The sequence below is a fragment of the Dermacentor variabilis genome, chromosome 3 (assembly GCF_050947875.1).
Source record: "Dermacentor variabilis isolate Ectoservices chromosome 3, ASM5094787v1, whole genome shotgun sequence".
Classification (NCBI taxonomy): Eukaryota; Metazoa; Arthropoda; class Arachnida; order Ixodida; family Ixodidae; genus Dermacentor; species Dermacentor variabilis.
Genome location: NC_134570.1, coordinates 176,719,169 through 176,739,443, shown reverse-complemented (window position 1 = coordinate 176,739,443; position 20,275 = coordinate 176,719,169). Strand labels below are relative to the sequence as shown.

The 20,275-nt window shown below is 44.8% G+C and overlaps 1 protein-coding gene across 1 annotated transcript; it reads left to right on the top strand.

The window, feature by feature from the left end:
• Positions 1-5,585: 5,585 nt before the first annotated feature.
• LOC142574923 (cathepsin D-like) lies at positions 5,586-19,173 on the top strand. The gene is made up of 6 exons (XM_075683914.1): positions 5,586-5,972; positions 8,032-8,176; positions 9,109-9,550; positions 11,904-12,048; positions 14,052-14,150; positions 18,922-19,173. Exons 1-6 carry the CDS (start codon positions 5,586-5,588, stop codon positions 19,081-19,083), a joined length of 1,380 nt encoding a protein of 459 aa, XP_075540029.1. The 3' UTR covers positions 19,084-19,173.
• Positions 19,174-20,275: the final 1,102 nt, after the last annotated feature.

Genomic DNA, 20,275 nt, shown 5'->3' with positions numbered 1-20,275 from the left:
AACCGCTGCGGTGTGTAAAGAAGCAGGGGCTGCTGCTACAATGATGGAAGGTTCTGCGCACACCTCCTCCTCTTTACCTGCAAAAATTTGGCGCACTCGTTTCATTGCCTCCTCTCGTGTTCTCACCCTCCATGCCAGTGCATTTCTAAGGTGGCGGGTCGAACGATAATTTGCGACGGCACAGTTTCACCCAAGAGCGGGTTGGTCATCTGAACTTTCCTTCACGAAGAGCACACGCGGATGAAAGCAGTGCGCGTAGCTGTCCCTATACAGCGACAGCGGAACAACCACGGCGGACACAGTGTACCGGGAGTGGTGTGGGCGACAAATGACGTCCACAGTGCACAAACGTAATTAAAATAAATGTGATATGCACTGGCCAACTAATCTAATCCGTGTCCCACATATTTCACCACACACGTTGCCTCCCCAACAAACGGACTAAACTGAGCATCCAGTACACTGTCTATTGATTATGATCATACAATGGATACTTGTGCTATGTAGGATGCTAAAAGCACGAAAAGCAGTGGCAATTAGGGCATAAAAAGCGGCACGCATAAGCACTTGTCTGCCAACGGTGATGATGCTTATTGCAAAGAGGCCTGGGGGTGACACTTGGACACTTCACTCGTTGTTTCCTTCTTCTAAGTACCTAGGCGGCTATTGAAGCACGAGTCGGAAATAAGATATTATCAGGACACAAAGGAAAATAAACAACCTAGAGGAAGCTGTGTGCTTGTTGCGCAAATTATCCCGATATGCATTGCACACCACCCTGTCTGTGCGCAACTTGGCAGCTGATAGTTTTTTTTTAATTGTGGGGTTTTTAGCTACAAGAACCGCCATTGAGGTACGAGGCACGCCGTAGTGGAGGACTTCGGAATAATTTGGAATGCCTAAGATTCTTTAACGCACGCCAGATACATGGTACAAGGGCTGACCCTTCGAAATAAGGCCGCCACGGCCGGGATTCGATCCCGTGCCCTGGGACTTGGGAGCGTGATAGCGTTCATGACTGATAAGCAGTTGGCTATTGCTACGAGGTTGAACAAACAAACAAGCGAACAAACACTCAAAGACTCAGAAAGACGGCATAAAGACATGCACATCTTTCAAGCACAAGTTGATTGCGCAGTTTCATATACATTCCTATGCCTTCTGATCAATAGGAAAGAATTGACAATGGACATCGGTCCAATAATTGAAGTGGGCACCACTAAAGTTTGGTGCCTCCGGTGCACTGCTCGCATTTGATGCAGTTTCCGCTGCTGGTTGAAATAAAATAAAAGAAAAAACGCAGGCTTGGACATATGTTGTATTCTTAATTCATTTACAGTGCAAATCAAGCGAGTGGGTATCAAAGTTTTTGCTCATTTGATATGAAGTCAAGCAATACAACACATCCGCATTTCATGCAGGAAATCTATAGTCGATGGCGAAAGTCTAGAGCCCACCACCATGAGGAAAAAAAATATTTAACTTTCTTCTAGCAGAGCCGTGCGATGTTCAATTATCTCAGCGCATTTCATTGGTCGAATAGACACACACAGGCTGTGCCACGTCATCTCAGCCTGCATTCATAAAGTGCATGCGAAGAAAAAAAGTATTCGCCCTATGGGACTCCGGGAATTTATTTATTTATGTATTTATTTATTTATTTAGTTTCTTTCTTTCTTTCTTTCTTTCTTTCTTTCTTTCTTTCTTTCTTTCTTTCTTTATTCATTTATTCAAGACATTCCTTGCAGAAATGCCTTGGGGGACGCGGCAAAAGGCACTGAACGTGCCTGACTGGGCCTCGCCACCCTTGGCAGGCCACCCGCCACCCTCGCCACCCTTAGTTAGTTATTTGCTTATTTGCTCATGACTGTACGTTTAATCATGAATGAGGAAAAACACGAAAAGGAGGATGGCAATGCCAAACGTGATCTGACGACGATAACGGCATGACGATAACAACGCCTGTCATATACGTTCGATCACAAGCATAATGTACAGCGAAGGAGTAGGTTTAGTGATAAGAAAAGTCCGAATGACTTATACGTTGAACACTGCTTTGCGAACAACTTTGACTCGCTTGACCAAAGTTGCCCAAGAGGGTGTCAGTTTCACTAAGTAATTATGGCCCTGCCAATTATCCCGCAAATGTTGAACTATGGATAACATCATCATGCATTTATTCACTGTGCCAATTTTAACTGCATATGTATGTTTGCTCGGCCATGAAAACAACTTACAGTGCCCGCGTTACACCATACACACTACAGCGTTCCCTCAGAACGCTTGAAAAATCTAATTCTGAGGTTTTCTTTCCAGAAACACAATCTGATTATATGGCACGCCGCAGCGGGCGACTCCGGATTAATTTTGATCCCCTGTAGATATATAAACTGCACCCAAATTGTAGTTAACGATCACTTTTATCTTCCATCCCCGTCCCTTCAAGCTCTGTTGCCTATATAGATCATAACTGCACTGCGCAGTGAAACGGAAATGACGCAATAACATAGCAATTCAATTCAATTCAAAAATCAGTTTATTCAAATGACTAATAAGAAGTACATGTGAATTATCTGGGCCCTTAGCCTTCTCGGCTAGACTTGGGCTCATGCAGGAAGTGCGAAAAAATAATTATAGCGAGACAACTCAGTATTTTACACAGGATTCATGTAACAGCAGTTATACGACAGTTATACACAAAGGAAGGCGAAATGCTCAAGAAATTATAGAATAGTTCAGAGGACAAAATAAAGAAAATAAAAAAGAAATAAAAGGAAGAATGCATCAAAGAAAAACACAGACTTATAGTGGAGTCGAATATTGCTGGCTTCGGAAAATTTTTTTTATATCGGCGATTGAGAATTGACCTACTTTTAAGTTAGCAGGCAGTTGTTTCCAAATTTTAGCAGTGGCATAGGCCATAGTTCTTTTACCGTACACATTATTAACAGCTGGAAGGTTAAAACGACAACTGAAAAAATTTCTAGTTGGACGAGATGGATATACAAAAACAGATGATGATAGTGGGATGTTATGGTTTAGTATATGTATAACCACACAATCTAGCTTGAAATCCCGCATAGCAAAGAAAGGTGTAATGTCTAAGTGACGAAAGAGCGGAGCGGATCTATCTGTGTGTTTACTATGTGTTATTATTCGGAGTGCTCTTTTTTGTAAAATTACTATTTGATTTAAGTACGTGTTATACGTAAGTACCCAGGACTCCACGCAGTAAGTCGTATTGTTTTGAAAAAGGCAATAATACAAGATTTTTAATGTGCGAAGCGAGAAGAACTTTCTAGCTTTTGTTAGGACAAAGCAAGCCCGTCACATTTTGCTGCTTAATCGAATTATGTGAGGATTAAAACTGAAAGCTGAATCTAGAGTTATACCAAGATATACCTGTTGATCGACTCGTTCGAGGGGGTTTGCGCCTATTTGTAACTCATTTAAGCTATATAAATTTTTATATGGACTAGAGAACACAATGTATTTAGTCTTTGAGGTGTGTGTTGTTAAATTATTTTGTAAAAACCACTGGCACGTCTGAGAAAGATCACTATTAGCGTGCCTTTCGAGCATATTAGGGTCATGACTAGAGAAGAGAAGGGCTGCGTCATCAGCATACATAATAGTTTGGGCATAATTCAAAGCATCTGGCAGATCATTTATGTACAAGGAAAAGAGTAATGGTCCCAATACCGAGGCCTGAGGCGCGCCACAAAGGATGGAATGAACGCTTGATACGGATTTGTCGATTTTAACACATTGCTTGCGACCAGAAAGATAGCTTTCGAAAAACTGCATCGCTTGACTTTTGAATCACCATACCGATGTAGTTTTGATAGTAGTATATCATGGTTCACAGTGTCGAACGCTTTTTTAATATCAACAAAAAATGCCAGCTACGTACTCTTTTTTATTTAATGCTTTGTTAATAAATTCACTTAAACTTGAAAAGCACTGGTGATGCTTCAAGTACCAGTGCTTTGTTGTCTGTTTCCTAAGATAAATAGTTTGCAACCGTTTGCCACTGCCGCTCAATGTCCACAATTATCACTTCCTGAAAACGAACAGCTCTCCTCGAGCGACGTACACATGTGAAACCTTCATAAGTGATTTATCTAAGTTCAGATTGCAGATTAGCGTTAGCGCATAGTTTAGTATTTTATGCTAACATGTGACGACTGCAGAAGTTCTGGGCAGCCATAAATCGTGTGCTTTCTGTTTTTTTTTTCTGCGTTTCAGCTGTTCAATTGCTTCAATTTTACAGCTGTGTTATGTGTACTTGGGTGCATTTGAGAGTGTTGATGCTTACAAAAATTTAAGCGCATTTTCTGTAGCATAATTTCAGACAATGTACATATTTTGAACCTGATAAATCCAAGGTGTTGGCCTAAAAAGCAACGCCCGGCGCAAGGAGCACCACACAATAAATTCTTATGGCAATGTTAACGCACAAAAACAGCATATACTTAAAATCAAAGCTAGGCAAAATAATTCAGTCAATCTGGAAAGTACTCATGGTTATTTGAGAACCTTTGGTGTAGTAAACACACATATAAGCCTGTTCTCCGGCACGACATTGATTGACGCAGAAATACACGGTGCAACACAACGGTTTATTGCATAGATGATGAGTGTGAACTGGTTTTCCAGGGGTACAGAAAGTGTACTTTATTAGATACCTAAGCAGCATTTCTTTAAACGCAGCACATAAATTTTATATTCCGAGTTAAGCAAATACGTATATTTATCTCATGAGAAGAGATTTCATAGGACAATGAATTCAATACACTTTTTACAGCGGAGCTGTATATGGTTAGGGTGCCATAGAATTTTCGTGTCCGCGCACAAGACTATCATCATCAATGGCTCATACCTCTATAAGCACTCATAGCGCCGTAAGCAAGCAAAAAAAGCAATGGCCCATAGCTCTATGAGGCGGAGGGTACCAGCCCTCAAGTGAAGGGAATAGTGCTTACATTCTTTGGAACCACGCATACGACATGTGTTGGTGATTTCAGTGTGAATGTGTCAGGACCAAAAAGGGAGTGATTTACGCGTTTGCTGTTTAAGCCATTTTGCTCGTGATGCTCCACCGATCCGGCTCAACCGACCACCCATTTGACCATAGTTACTATGTGAAAATGAGTGATGCAATGAAGTCATTACCCCAAGTTTTCTTACCATGATGTTTACAGCTCCGCTGTTCATCTGGCTTCGCAGTGCGCAAAAAGCTGGAATTTTTTTCATTAGAGTGAGTTTTTCTCTTGGAAACGCCTATAGAAAAATAACAGCGTCAGGCATCATCTAGAAATTTATTAGTCGCCTATGGCATACAAAACTTCTTTCTGAAGTAGCAGTGGACCTATTGTTTTCAGAAGTAACATTTGGCATGTACGAGAGACGTTCCGAAAGTAAGTTTCGTAATTTTTCGAGACAGAAAATGGTACACTAGATGAAACAAACAATCGCCATAAAAATACACTCCCGTTGCATGTTCAACGACGGAATGAGAGTCAGCGAAGGAGGAATGACGAATGCGCAGAGCGCCGAAGAAGAAAGAGTAGCAGCCGACCGACATGCCCGGGGTTATTGGAAAACAAATCACGATTTCCTCCATGAAGACAGCATCAATGCTACTGCGACACCCGCACCGACCTCAGGTCCGCCACTCGAAGAACGAGACAGGGCTCTTGAGTGAAGGTGTTGCGCCCATGGACGACAACGCAATACCACACACAAAAAGGCTCACGCAAGATGAGCTTCGTCGCTACGGATGGGAGACATTGGATCACCCGGCCTACAGCACCGATCTTTCCCCGTCGGACTTTCACCTGTTCTCTGCACTGATAGCTGCACTCTCGGCGCGTCACTTCCAAAACAATGCTGAGCTGGAACAGGCTGTGCCGGAATTCCTTGTGTCGCAGGGCCCTGAGTGTTACCAGAGTGCTTTCTTCAAACTGATTGCATGCTATGACAAATGTCTCAATGTCGGTGGCGACTACGTGACAAAAATACTACAAGGTGCATAGTAGATTACATCAAGGTCTATGCTTTGGCAGTAAAGTTTCTGTGTGAAAATAAATGACGAAACTTACTTTAGCAACCTCCCTCAAATATCATCCCGCAAAGTCTGCACTCGTTTGACAAATCTGTATTCACGACATTTCTGCGCAAAATATCGAGTCGCTTTACAGCTGGAACAAATTTGCATGGTAACAATGACAGTTTCATCCATCCCGCGCATCTAATAAAGTGATATGTAGCTGTTATTTAAGCAAACCAATAACAGGCTTACCAATAACAGCAAACCAATAACACACAAGTTTGGTCTTACTGTTGTCAGCTGTTATTCAAGTATTATAATACCATATCCTTACTCGCTGTTAGTGATGCTGAAGGATCAGAATAGGCTGATCATATGTCCCGTGGCGTCGTGTGATACAAATATAAGCAGTGTACTGACAAATTTAACGGCGTAAAGTGCCACAGCTCCACAGCTGTTTGCCATGGTTCTGCCGCGTCAGAAGTGTACACGCACTTGTACCGCATCAACAAAGTTTTTCATTGCCATAAATATGCTAAGGGCCAAACAATGAAATCTCTCTTACCTCAGTAAGGAAGCCTTCATTGGGGTGCGGCTACCTTGTGTCACTCTGAAAGCTTCCTTACTGAGGGGCCCTCGGTGAAGGCTTCCATGGTGCTTCCTCAGCAAAGCTACCTTCATGCGTCCTTACGCCGCTCCTGGCCCTGAACGAGCGCTTCACCTCGCTGCTTAACCACGTGACGTTTGCTTGCGCATGCGTACTGTCGCCCACCTGCGGAGAAGCGCGAGCACGGTACGTCTTGCCAGGCATGTTCGTTTCAGTCACGCGTTGCTAGGCCTTGCTAGGCGTTGTACGACACCGGCGTGCTTGCGTTGATGGAGCACATCAAGTTTTGCACTGTAATGCGCTACTTTTTTTTTAACTTTAGTAAACAAAACTAGAAGAAAGCGTACACGCTTCTTTATATTAGCTCTTCAATTTAAAGATTGTGCGACGATGCAACATTTTTTATACAATAATGGTGTTCGCGTAAAGTTTTTAAGAGATATTCTCGAACCCAGGCATGCGGCAACCGCTCCTTACGTGACGACGGGTGAAGGGAGCTTTCAGAGTACGCTTGCTTCCTCAATCGGTCCTTCGGTGTAAGGAGGTCTCACGTAAGCTTAAAAAGCACTCAAAGGAAAGGAGCGTTTCATTGTTTGGGCCTAAATGTCGCGCGGTGCTTACAGAGATGTAATTTTTTGTTGATTAGATGGTAGGCCACCATTGAGATCTGCGGCCAGCTTTGCCTTCCCTTGAGAACAAGTCCTCCTTTCTTTCGGTCATTTGCGCTGTAATTCAGCCGCAGGAACATCGATATAGCCACTTTTCATGGGTCACGTGGGGCACACCGGTTGCCGCGTTAGCTTTCTTAAAGTTATTCATTCGGTAGTTATGAACATTCCTCACAACGTCATGCTGAAAGCCGTAACTTCAAATGACCGCGCTTCCCATAGCTAAATGCGCCTAAGATGGCGTCCTATGGCCGTTGTTTATGAACCTACGAATAAAATACTAAATCTAAGATTTTATAAATCAGATGTACGCTTGGTCGACTATCCTTCTGGCAAATTTTATCTCCTTGTCTTCTGTGTCTGGACAGCGAGAGTGATTTACATTATATATAGAGAGAGCTAGATCACAGTCTGACAATAAAGCTTTACAGTAGCACATTTCCTGCTTATAATAATGATTATAATATCTACTATAATCTCGTGAAGACCTGCTGTTCTGATGCTGTTTTAATTTTGTCTGCTATCTCCATATAAAATTTCAGCACTGCGTTTCACTTCGTATGTACATTCAAAGAATGTAACGTCTTCACGGAGAGCTGATGCTCAAACTTGGTTCCATAACACGTTACCGCTTTGTCCAGAAAGAATACGTTGGCATCTACGGATTTCTGCAGGAAACCTCCGATGGCACACGAGCAACATAGTTTACTTTGCAAAATGTGCAGGCGCAGTATTACGGGAACATCACGCTGGGCACACCTCCTCAAGTTTTCTCAGTCATCTTCGACACTGGCTCTTCCAACCTCTGGGTGCCCTCCAGCAAGTGTCCAGCAATAGTCCCCGCATGTCGTGAGTAAATTAGCGGAGTGTTTCTTACTTGTTGTAGGCACAAAAACTGCACGTCCGCGACACCTAGCTCCGAATTTATCACATCACAAAGAATTGTTTTATAGGTCTGTCGATGCGTAATTTTGTACTTGTTTTTCTCTAGTTCCTTGAGCCGGTTGCATTCCTCTGCCTGAACAATCGCCCTCGTTCGTGTGAGCCATGTTTGGCGTCCCAGCACGGAAAATGGCGTTGTCGCTGCTGTCGAAATACACAAGTGCAGGATGAATTGCAGTCTGCTGATATTCCTTGAACTTGCTTTATTATACGCCGACATGGACACTACAAGCTCTCAATTTGCAAATTGATGAGTCACAAGAATCGAAAAACGAGAAGACAACACTGTCTAGCGTTTTCCCAGTTCATGTCCCGCCTATTCTTGCTATTCCGGAATGAACCAACAGCAACTAGTCAAACTTACAAAATTGCGCTGCCAGACAGAAGAAGGAAATTTTATTGTATGACGATTCTAGTCCGAGTCGTCCCTGCTGGTGGATGTGGCACTCAGCGGTGCCGGATTCGCGGCGGGTGTCGTCACCCCCGACACTTTGCTTAAGGCATATTTTCCCAGATGTGAAGTAACTTTAGGAATTTATCGTAGGACCGCATGAAGTTTTGCAAAACAGGTCCTGCCAGTCTCCGCTACCAGTGACTTAAATCGGTGTCACACCTGCCTGTACGGCTGCATCGCAGGGGCTTGGCAACTGCTGCAGTTTTGTCACATCAGCGATGTTACAACAAATTGAATGAAAAAACGGGAGCTCGGATTTTTTGATGAAGCAAGGATTGTACGCCTCCAAGCCTGATTGTGACAATCATCCTGCTCGTAATAGTTCTACGCATAGTCGTGTGGCGGTGGGTTTTATGATCCCTTTCGTATATCTTATTGTACGCAGGTGTGCACCGCAAGTACTACAGTAGCCGATCGAGTACGTACGTCAAGAACGGCACCGACTTCGTGATACAGTACGGAAGCGGCACAGTCATGGGCGAGCTCAGCATTGACACTCTTGGGATCGGTGATGCGCGCGTCAAGGGCCAGATGTTTGCCGAAATCACGGTGGAGATCAGCCCGGCCTTCAGAACGGGGAAGTTTGATGGCATCCTGGGTCTGGGATATCCGCAGGGCGCCGTTCTGAACGTTACGCCCGTTTTCGACAACATGGTGGCACAGGGCGTTGCCGTGAAGCCGGTGTTTGCTTTCTACCTGAATCGCAACCTCAGTGACGCCAGCGGCGGTGAAGTGCTTTTCGGGGGCGTCGACAAGGCTCACTACAAGGGAGACGTCACCTACATACCAGTGACCAAGAAAGGTTACTGGCAGTTCAAGATGGATGGGTGAGAACTCATGATAGTTGGTTTTTGACACTGCAAGGTGGGGGGGGAGGGGGGAGACCAATCGCGTGCGTGTTTTGCTTCAAAATTTGAATAAGTCATTTTATTTCATATTTTGATGAAGCAGCGCACTCGAAATAGACACGTTCGCGCACAAATTGAACGCGTTTCTTTGAAGTGCGGTGCTTCATCAATATCATGGCTCACTAAATAGCCCACAAGTATCGATTACGTACTCCATGTGCATTGTCACTTGGGGCATTTAAAGAATAAGGAAAACATGACTGCACCTAGGAAGCGCCAAACAAAGACATACCCCAAGTATGTAATACCCATACATTATGCTTGCCATGCATGCATACTTATGTGTAGTAAACGATAAATACCCGTCCCTTTTCCCCAGAGTAGAGTAGCAGGCCAGAGCAAGTTATAGCTCAGGCCGACCTCTCTGCCTTTCTGTAAATAAATTTCTCTCTCTCTATTGGCAAAGGCTTTTTTCTCCGCGAGCGTTTGAAAATCGTGTAATGAAGCACGCTCCGCTTTGTGTCAGTGTGTTTGCACTTTGTACTCAAATGATACAAAACATGACGATACTTGGCGAGCCATTCCTGCAGCAGCATCAACGCGGCTGTGTCACAGAAAACATTCACGCACTTGTACCATTCTCGAGCACCTCACCTTGCCCATGCATGTTCGACGTCTCACGGAGGAGGCCGAAACGTTTTCGTAAAAAATGCTACAACTGAACAGTAAATGATATAGTATAGCACAAAAAGGGGACAGTTTATATGCTACTGCTCCTCCACAATGTCATCTAAATGCTGCATAAGAGGCAAGCAACGCCATCTCATTGTCGTGACGACCTTAGAATAAGTTACGCATAATGGCTCACAGTATAGAACGCACTTTAGCTGGGTTTCGGCCTGGCACCTCCAACAAGATGTGCCGACCGAATGCCAGCGAACATTATGTGGAAAATGCCAGGGTCGGCCAACTAAATAGCCGCTGAAGGTAACGTAAATGAAAGCAAAGCCGTATGTACTAACTAAAACAATGGAGCCTTAAAAAAATATTGCAGGCTCACCATGGCACGTTTGAGTGAGACATATATAATAGCATGTGTGGGTCGACTTACCTCCAAGTTGTTACCTAGTGTGTACCTCCTGCTGCCAACACTCACACTTATAATAAAAAATGTTGCAAATTGAACGTTACAGTCGTGCTGCTACACGCCACTGCTTTTCATTATTTATAGTGTAGGCAACACGAGCACGGTTCCATAGATTGAAAAGCAACAATGTTTTGTTGTTCTATGGCGTTTCACACACAACTAAACCTAGATTAAACACTCTGACAGCATCTTTTATTGCCTTAAATGAACCGTACCGTAAAATTTAGTTGTGATTATTTATTTGAAATGCTTGATTAAATTTTAAACAGTATTAGCGTGTAAGCAGGTACTATAGTCTCAGCTGGGGTATGTTACTGTAAGTTGTAAAAATATCATATCAAGGTGGAGTATACTTATGGAAGAATTTCATGTTAAGAAAATACATGCGTACTCAGGGCTCGTAGACAACCGTGTATACCTGTAAAAAGTGATTTCGCCGAAATAACAACAAGTGCGTTGCAGTTCGTAATAATGAAAATCAATATAGACTGGGAGTGGGCGAATATTTGAAGTTTCTAACAGGAATCGCGTACTACGCACTATCTATTCGTATTTGAATTCAAAAGGGAACTATTTGCTATGTTATAAAATTAGGAGATAAGAGATTTCACTTTTCAGCATCCGAATGTGAAAGTCTGGGCACTGCTCTCCGCCTGCCAAACAAAGTATTGGATATTTTCGCTAGAGAGACAAGGATAACACTTTTCAAAGCAATGCAGAAACAACATTGTTAATGCAAACACTGTTTTGGCTTGGTGGCGGAAGCCTGTATGACAACTTATGGTTCCTGCTGGTAGGAATGCGCAGTTTTTGGGCACTGCACACAACATGACAGTCCTCACAGTCAGTTATACACTCCAAATGGTTCGCAGGAATAATGAAGGCGGCAGTGATCGACAGCAGGCGAAAAAAGGAAGGTTGAGGCTAGAACCAATGTGTACTAAGGGAGCCTGGTCATCGTCAGGACATTTTTGCATGGCATTTTGTTGCACCTATTGGTACGTTGTTTCCAGTAAGAATATTTCATTCTTCTCCACCAGATGATCATAGTTACAGGCAGTGATAACGACACGCAAAAAAATAGTTCTAGCGCATTCAGAACGGTAGTGTCGTAATTAATCCGGCCTTAACTCCATCGCGCATCTCACTGTTTCCTTTATTCTAATTTCTCTTTTCTCTCAACAGAATAAAGATAAACGGTAAAACTACCTTCTGCAAGCGAGGCTGCCAGGCCATCGCTGACACCGGAACATCTGCGATCATCGGGCCTTCAGATGATATAGATAAGCTGAACAGGCGCATAGGAGCCAAGGAAGTCTCGCCTGGAGAGGTGACAATTTAATTTTATTGCAGTTGACATCCTAACGTGTCTAATTAGTGACAGTTTTATCGCAGCCTCCTTGTTGCCAGGGAAGTTGACACAGTTTAAATATCTGCAAACCGAACAGACTGTGGCATTGAGCACTAAAAAAATTCATGTTTTATTAACTAAACCGAAATTACGATTTGCAAAAGTTAAACATAGGAAGCTGGGGACCAAATGTCATCTTTCATAGGCATTACATTATGTATAGTGCTGATGTTTAGTATTTACTGTACCTTATAAGTTCCAATACCATAAATTCTTATTACGAGGGCAAATCAGATAGCCTTGGCCGCTGTTTTCTTTTAGCCACATTATGGCTGTAAACGCGAACTCAACATATTCATTCCCAGCGGTGGACCTTTCTCGGACCAGCCCGGCCTTATCTGGCGGTAGCTCCGCGGCACGGCGCTGCTGTCAGCTGTTGAATATGGCCGTTGTGCTTCACACCTTCACGGCGCACGAGCAACGAAGTGTGATTCATTTTCTATGGAGAAAGTGACGAACGCCCCTCGAAATCCACAGGAAAATTCAGCCCACTTATGGGAAAGCTATCTCGCCTTGAGAAGTGTGAGGTGGTGGCGGTGTGAGTTCGCAAAAGGCCGTGAAGAGTTGCATGACAATGAGCGTTCGGGGAGGCCGCGTGCGTCGCTAACTGACGGCACGGACATCTGATATTTATTGCCGCGATGGGACAAACATCGCAACCGGTGTGGGGACTATGTAGAAAAATAGTGCAAAGTACGTAGAATCGTACGTATATTATTAATTTCCCGCATGTACCTTATTTGGCTAACAAAGAATAGGGGCAAGGACATTCTGATGTGCCCTCGAAATAACAACTTCAACTAATTCAAACAATGGCACCAAAATCTCCAGTTACTATGTTTAAGCTAACAGGTGCAACTTATGTGTAAAACATAAGTGTGTGCTCCTCTAAAGCTGACATCTTTATTGTGAACTTTTTTTATAAATCAGGGCTACTAGTGTTCGACAAGATTCTTGCGGTGGATTGGTATTCGATTACATGCAGTTAGTCGGAGCTTGGAACTGCGCACGTTATCACCCCATTTGTTGGGTAAAATCCCCTCTCTGATTATCGAATGACTCAATGTTTGATTCCTGCTAACCGAAATGGCGAATGAATTCATTCTGCCGGGCCCATTTTGTGAGTACTTCTCACTGACAATGTCTGGTGATATCGTGCAAGATAATCGACACTCCGCAAGCGCTTCGCGGTGTCGTGGCCGAATCACACTTGCTATTGAACATATTCCCCAGCATTACTGAGCAATGTGCCAATGTACTGAGCAAGTCAATGTATCAGAATTATCAAAGGAGACTGAGCTGTTGTTAACAAAGATATTTGCTATTTTGCGTAAGATTTTAGTAGATCTTGAAAAGGAAGAAAGCAACGAAGAACATAAATAGATCAAGATGTACTTCAGTGAAACATTGCGCGCTTGCCCAGGAACTTCGTACATTGCCCCCTTCGACCATCCTTGGAACTACACCGAAATTCAACACTTTAACTCAATTGTCGGCATTTTCACTAAAGGTACTTCGAAATATCTGCCAGATTTCAACGACTGTCAGCTAGCAATGTCGATAGGGTGCTCATTCTAATGTACGCATTTGCGGCACGTATTCGTAACTTCCCTTCTGCATCGTAGAAGGTCTTGGATTCTGGCTTCAACATTACTATAACGCTACAGTGGAGTTACGACTGAGTGGCCGAAATGTGTATGATTTTAGAATAAAGCACCCTGTCCACATTGCTAGCTAGAAGTTGTGCAAATTCAGCCACTCGTTGGAATAATATATATATATATATATATATATATATATATATATATGTGTGTGTGTGTGTGTGTGTGTGTGTGTGTGTGTTTGTGTGTGTAAATTCTGAAGAATGCGGATGCCTGGGCTTCCCAAAGAGTAACTGTGATTCTATTTTCTCTTCATTACAGTATGTCTTGAACTGCACATCTTTACCTAATTTGCCGAAGATCAGTTTCAATCTCAATAAGCGAGAGTTTGTGCTGGATCCGGAAGACTACGTGTTCAAGGTAAGTACTTACAAATTAGCGGCAGATTTTCCTTTCATAAGCGAACCTGCAGAAGACCCATTAATTAGCAACAGCCTGAATATGTTTTGCTCCGTACGTTGAATATTTTTGATTACACGGTGCCTTAAAAAGGTTGTGATCTCTTTCCATGACGCACAGCCGATCCTCGCACAACCATGCCAGCTAACGGGTGGCGTCTCACTGGGCCACACGCATAACATACTGCAGTATAATGGGAGCACAAACTAGAAAATGGTAAATTTAACTATACCTGAACCTACTATAACAATTTCCTTATACCTCCGCCCGAGACGCTAAAGAAAAAATTACGCGCATCCAGGCCACATTTTTGGATCTAAGAAGCAGCGCTTTCGTTCAAGGGTAAATAAATGCCATGCAACTGAACATAACCCACAAACCGTTTTTCGCCATAGCAAAAAACTGCGTACCTGCCAGTGAAGATGGCAAGAGGCTGAGACCCCCACTACGTGACCCTCGTGGCCTGGTGTTATTTTGTGTCCTTCATTGTCCCCCTTTGCTACGACAATGCATCGAAGTTCGGCGCGCCGACTATAGTGGACCGACCCTAGAGATAGAGCAGCAGTAAACTGCACTTTACTCGGCATCAGACTAACCAAGCAGACGCGCCAAAGTCACAAAGAAAGTACTGCTATTAAGATGTGCTTTATTAACCGAATAGCGCTGTTGATTAAGTTTGCTTGTTGAGATGGAGGCCATTTAGGTATTATTTGCTTTTTCACCAATAATCCTGTAGGAACAAGTACACCAGCCGGGACACGTATAAGGGTAGTAAATGTACTGGTAGTGTTCTATATATGCGCAACTTAATGACAGCGGCCACTGTCATGAAAGTCCTGGAGGCTTCGCAAAGAAAGTGTCAGTTAAAAAAATTTCACCGGCGACTACTATTCCCTAATGCGAAACTATTTGTACGCTACTCTACACGTGTTCTCAAGTCGTGATAGCATGACAGCCTCGCTAATCGGGAGATCGTGAGAGGCAGCGGGTGGGTGACGCGTGGGCGCGATTCACAGCGATCGCCGCACACAGACGTGCGTTTATGCAGCGCTTTCTTTCAATAGAGAAGACGCACGCTACTCTGGCGCCATCTCGTAGTCATCGTAACCGGAAAGCTCGTCGTGCGTGGCACTACGCTTTTCTCCTCGCGCTTTCGCCATACCTTTCTCCTCCGCTTTCCGCCCCATGGTTGCGCCGCACCTGGCTCCTCCGCTTTCCACCTCGCGCTCTCTTCTCTATCGCCATCTGTCATCTCCCACTGCACTCCACGTTCGCTTTCATCATTCGCTGCGCTCGTTCGCTCGGTTACGAGGGACAATGCCGACGCCAACGCTCGCAGCGGGAAAGGGCACCTGAGAGCTGCGCTCTAAAAGCAGAGCAGATATTGACTTGCCACTTAGCGGAAGCGCAAAGAAATAGCGCAGAAGTTTCATCGCACTTGGATCCGAATACAAGCTAGTTAGTAAACCAATATTAGCGAACAGCGCTCTGCGCGTTTTCCTCGGACTTGTCCAGTTCTTTTTTTCACTAGTTCACTTTCAAGATCTCGCCTTCTCGCACTTGCTGATTGCTTTGACGTTTTCTGGAGGCCCAAAACCGGCAGCGATATAATTCTCGTAGAGGCACCCTCGAATATCTGAGGGTTTCGTTGGATATAACTTGATGTATCAGTCTCCTTTACATCGTTGCCGCGTAATCATGTTTCATCAAGAGAGAGAGAGAGAGAGAGACAAAAGGGAAGGAAAGACAGGGAGGTTAGCCAGTGTAAATACCGGCTGGCTACCCTGTGCTGGGGAAAGGGGTAAAGGGAATAAAAGGAGAAGGAAGAGAGGAGAAAAAAACAAGAAAAATGCACATAGTAACGCGATGTTACGCGCAACAATAGTCAAAGGCGTTCGCACAAATCACATGTCCTTAAGAACTTGAGCAAAGGCCTGAAGGCCTTGAGTGCCGAAACCCGTCTGGACCAATGTCCTAGAACTTTCTCTTCTGTGAAGGGGCGATTGTCCAGTTTGTCGAGCACGGCCACGAGCACTTTTCTTTGCACATTGTAACGTGGACAGTCACAGAGGAGGTGCGCGATCGTGTCTTCGCAGCCGCAGGTGTCGCAAGTAGGGCTGTCGGCCATTCCAATGCGGAAGGAATAGGAGTTTGTGAATGGCACGCCGAGTCATAGGCGGCACAGAAGTGTTGCTTCTGCTCCTGGCAACCCTGGTGGAAGACGGAGTTGCAAAGTTGGATACAATCTGTGAAGATGTGTGTTCTTGAATTCACTGGTGTTCCACAGAGTTACCGTAAGCTCGCGTGCGAGGGAGCGAAGACTTGTGGCAGCATCTGTTCTTGACAGTGGTATGGGTACAGTCTGGGCACCATCATGGGCCGACCATGCAGCGTCAACCGCACTGTCATTTCCCGAAATTCCGCAGTGACCCGGTAACCACTGGTAGATGATGTTGTGTCCCTTGTCGGTTGCGTAATGGTGGAGTAGTCGGATGTCTGCGACTAATTGTACATTTGGTCCGTGGTTGAAAGGGGACAGCAGACACTGGAGAGCGGCATTTGAATCACAAAAGATGGACCATGAATGCGGCGATTTGGGACCTATAAACTCCAGAGCAGCACGGATAGCTGAGAGTTCTGCAGCCGTCGATGATGTAACGTGAGACGTCTTGAATTTGATAGTAACAGATTGAGCGGGAAGTACCACTGCTCCAGCTGAACGTTTAGAGGAGACAGAACCGTCCGTATAAACGTGAGTGCGTTCGTTGTGTTCTTCATGTAAGAATGAAAGGACGGTTTCTTTGAAGGCGATAGATGACATCTCCGTTTTCTTTTTGATGCCGGGAATAACAAGAAGGGCCTGGAATGGATGCAGGCACCACAGCGGTAGAGGTGGTCGCGCTCCAGGTGTGAAGTTTTACGGTAAACTTCCGTGGTTCGCGGCAATAATTCTGCTAAACGCTGAACGAGGTCGAGCGGCAGGAAGGGAGGCGCGATGATGCGATGGAAGTCGGGCGAAGTGCCCGATGTGTACCCTTAAGGAGTCGACATGAATATACGTATTGATGCGCGATGGCTATTGTTGCTGCCGTTGGTGCACACCTGGGAAGGCCAAGACAAATTCTCAGAGCTTGAGCTTGTACAGATTGGAGGGCTCGGAGGTTGGTCTTACCGGTCCCACCTGGTACAGGTAAGCTGTAGCGTAGGAGACCCAAGAACAGTGCGTTATAGAGTTGGAGCATTGCACTTACAGACGCACCCCATGATTTTCCTGCAAGAAATCTGAGCACGTCTGTTTTCATCACTAGTTTCCTTTTTAGGTAAGAGACGTGAGGACTCCAGGAGAGGTCTCGATCTATTATTACTCCTAGAAAACGGTGCGTCTTCTCGTAGGCAATAGGCTGTCCATTAATTCTAACAACGTATTGTCTCATTGCTTTGCGCGTGAAAGCGACCATAGAGCACTTCTGGGAGGACACCTCCAAACCTCGTGCTCGAAGATAGCTGAATGTTAGTGTGGCCGCTTTTTGCAGTCTGGCGCGCACCTGTGGACGCGTCACTCCTGATGACCAAATGCATATATCGTCTGCATAGATCGACGCATGGACGGATTGTGGAAGGGTGTGAACCAGGTTGATGAGCACGAGGTTAAATAGAGTGGGGCTCAAGACCCCGCACTGGTAAGCACTTGTAAACAGAAAGGCGATGATTTCTTACGTTGAACGCATTCGGCTAGCAATGTGTTTGTCCCATTCAATAAAAAAGAGTAACGCCGTCTTAGGTTGCACCTATTTATTGTGTAGAAATCAGAAGTTCGTGTAGGATTAAACGTGGCTGTCGTATTTTTTAAACACGGAAGACACCATCACATATTTGAGCACCCGACACGTTTGTGGACATCGACACGTACCTAGCGCAACATTAGGAACCATTCATACTGGCTCTATGTATCTGCATGAATGTGGTATTAATGTTTCTTCAGCAATCGACAGTACGGTAAATCCACTGAAGTATTCCAATATAAGCTTATTATTCAGGGTGTACCACGTAACTTGAGCCAAGATTGTAAAAATGAAAGACGCGTCGGAAACGAATTGAACTGAACGCGTACTATTCGCAATAGTCTGTTGTAACTCAGGCAATTTGTTCTTGCTTTCCCCATAACTCACTCATTAATTCAGTTTAATTACCAAGCTTTTCAATAATTGGCTAAGGACCCCAAGTATGATACGCAGATTTGTGTAGTACCTTCAGAAACTATTGATCGGGTTGTTTCCTGCACGATTGCAAAGAAAGCCCGCGAAACGCAAGAAAAAAGCCACGTGTCGCAGCGCTTGCGCAGGAGTACCGTCCTGCTCTCAAGCGGACGTTCACTGAACAAGGTCGGCTGCATTGTGACTGGCGGCGGGGAAGCGATAGCGGCGAAAGGGCATTCTTTATCTCCAAGGCAAAGCTCGGCTAGGAGCGTGCATTTGCGCCGTCTTTGGATGGGAGCCGCCGGCCCAGCTGCCTACAACCATCATACCGCCCTGCGGCTTCCCCGTCACCAATCACGATGCAGCCGACCATGTGAAGAACCGACGCCCAGAGTGAAGAACGCCATGTTTTAGAGTGTGCTCGAATGTGTCTTTGCCACCCAGGGCAGTGTTGGTCAATTTGGTAAAATCGTCATAGTTCACTCGCAGCACTTCCAGGCACTAACACGTGATCTCGGCTAAATCTGCTGGTGCAGATGACGGAGAACGGCATCACCACGTGCCTGAGTGGCTTCGCTGCCATGGACGTACCGCCGCCATTGGGACCACTGTGGATTCTCGGAGACAGGTTCATCGGTCGTTACTACACCATATTTGACAGGGGCAATGATCGCGTTGGCTTCGCCGATGCTCGCTAGCCAAAGCCATCGCAATGAGCACAATGTGCACCAAGCGCATCTTCGACAAGAATTTCTGCACGCTGAGTTCTTACATTGATACATGTGATATCTAGAAGCCTGTATACGTTAAGTCTATACGTTAAGAATAATACACGTAGTTGTAGAATGTAACCGTTCAATGTCTGATTGCTGCTACTTGACTGCCGTACTTACCTAGAACAAACGGAAAACATACATGAATAATGACAACGCACTTTGCACAACTTTTGCATTGGGGACAACGCCGTGTCACAAAACGTGCCGCTTCTACGACTGCACATGGAACAGCATTGCAATCAACATGGAAAGCGCCGTTTTCAGCAAGCCTGTTTCCATTTCTAAGCGTCTTTCATAATTATGACTGCACACGATATGAATTTTTGTAAGATAGATACGCAACCTTTCAGTATTTCGTTTGTTTGCCTTGCTTGAGGAACCGCAATGATTGTGCTTCAATTGACTTGTAGTCTTTCTTTGAGAGCAGGACATCTTTCTAAAGGGAGCTCACCGAAGTCTAACTAGCCTGTGGGTTGTACAGTCAAAAACAGCTACATTTCTCACTTCACGATCTAAGCTAGAAACACACGCACCCAATAATGCGTACAATGCCTGTCAAAGCCCACTGAGAGCCATCGATTTCGGTGAAAAAAACGACATGAAATTATTAGAAGAACCACCTTGATTATAGAAACTACTATTCAAGGGCGCTACCACTGAAGGCAGGGTAGCGTCAGCACTCCTTCAAAGCAGCCTTTGATAAATGTTGATTAAAAATTCACTGTAGTACCACTTCCCTACCCTCAAGGCCTCTCGCAGGCTACCTTACAAAGTGCCAGTGACGACAGAGCGTTAGTTCACGGGAGTAGATAAAGCCCCTGCAAATGGAAGAATTCATATATTGTCGGATCTGAAAGCTGTTAGCGCCGGGATAGTCATGCAGTGCTTCAAGCGTGTCCGCGCCAGGCGCACGCCTGCATCTGTCGTCCGTGAGCCCCCGCTATCATTTTATCAGTCACATATTCCGTTGATGTCAGGCGGCGAACATCATTGACCGTTGCGGAGCATTGCGGTAAACTGCAAGATGAGAAGCAGGAGCGCTGAATTTCTTTTGTATGATGAAGAAAACCTCGTTACTATCTCTACTGGAAGGACTGACGAGAAACTTCGACAT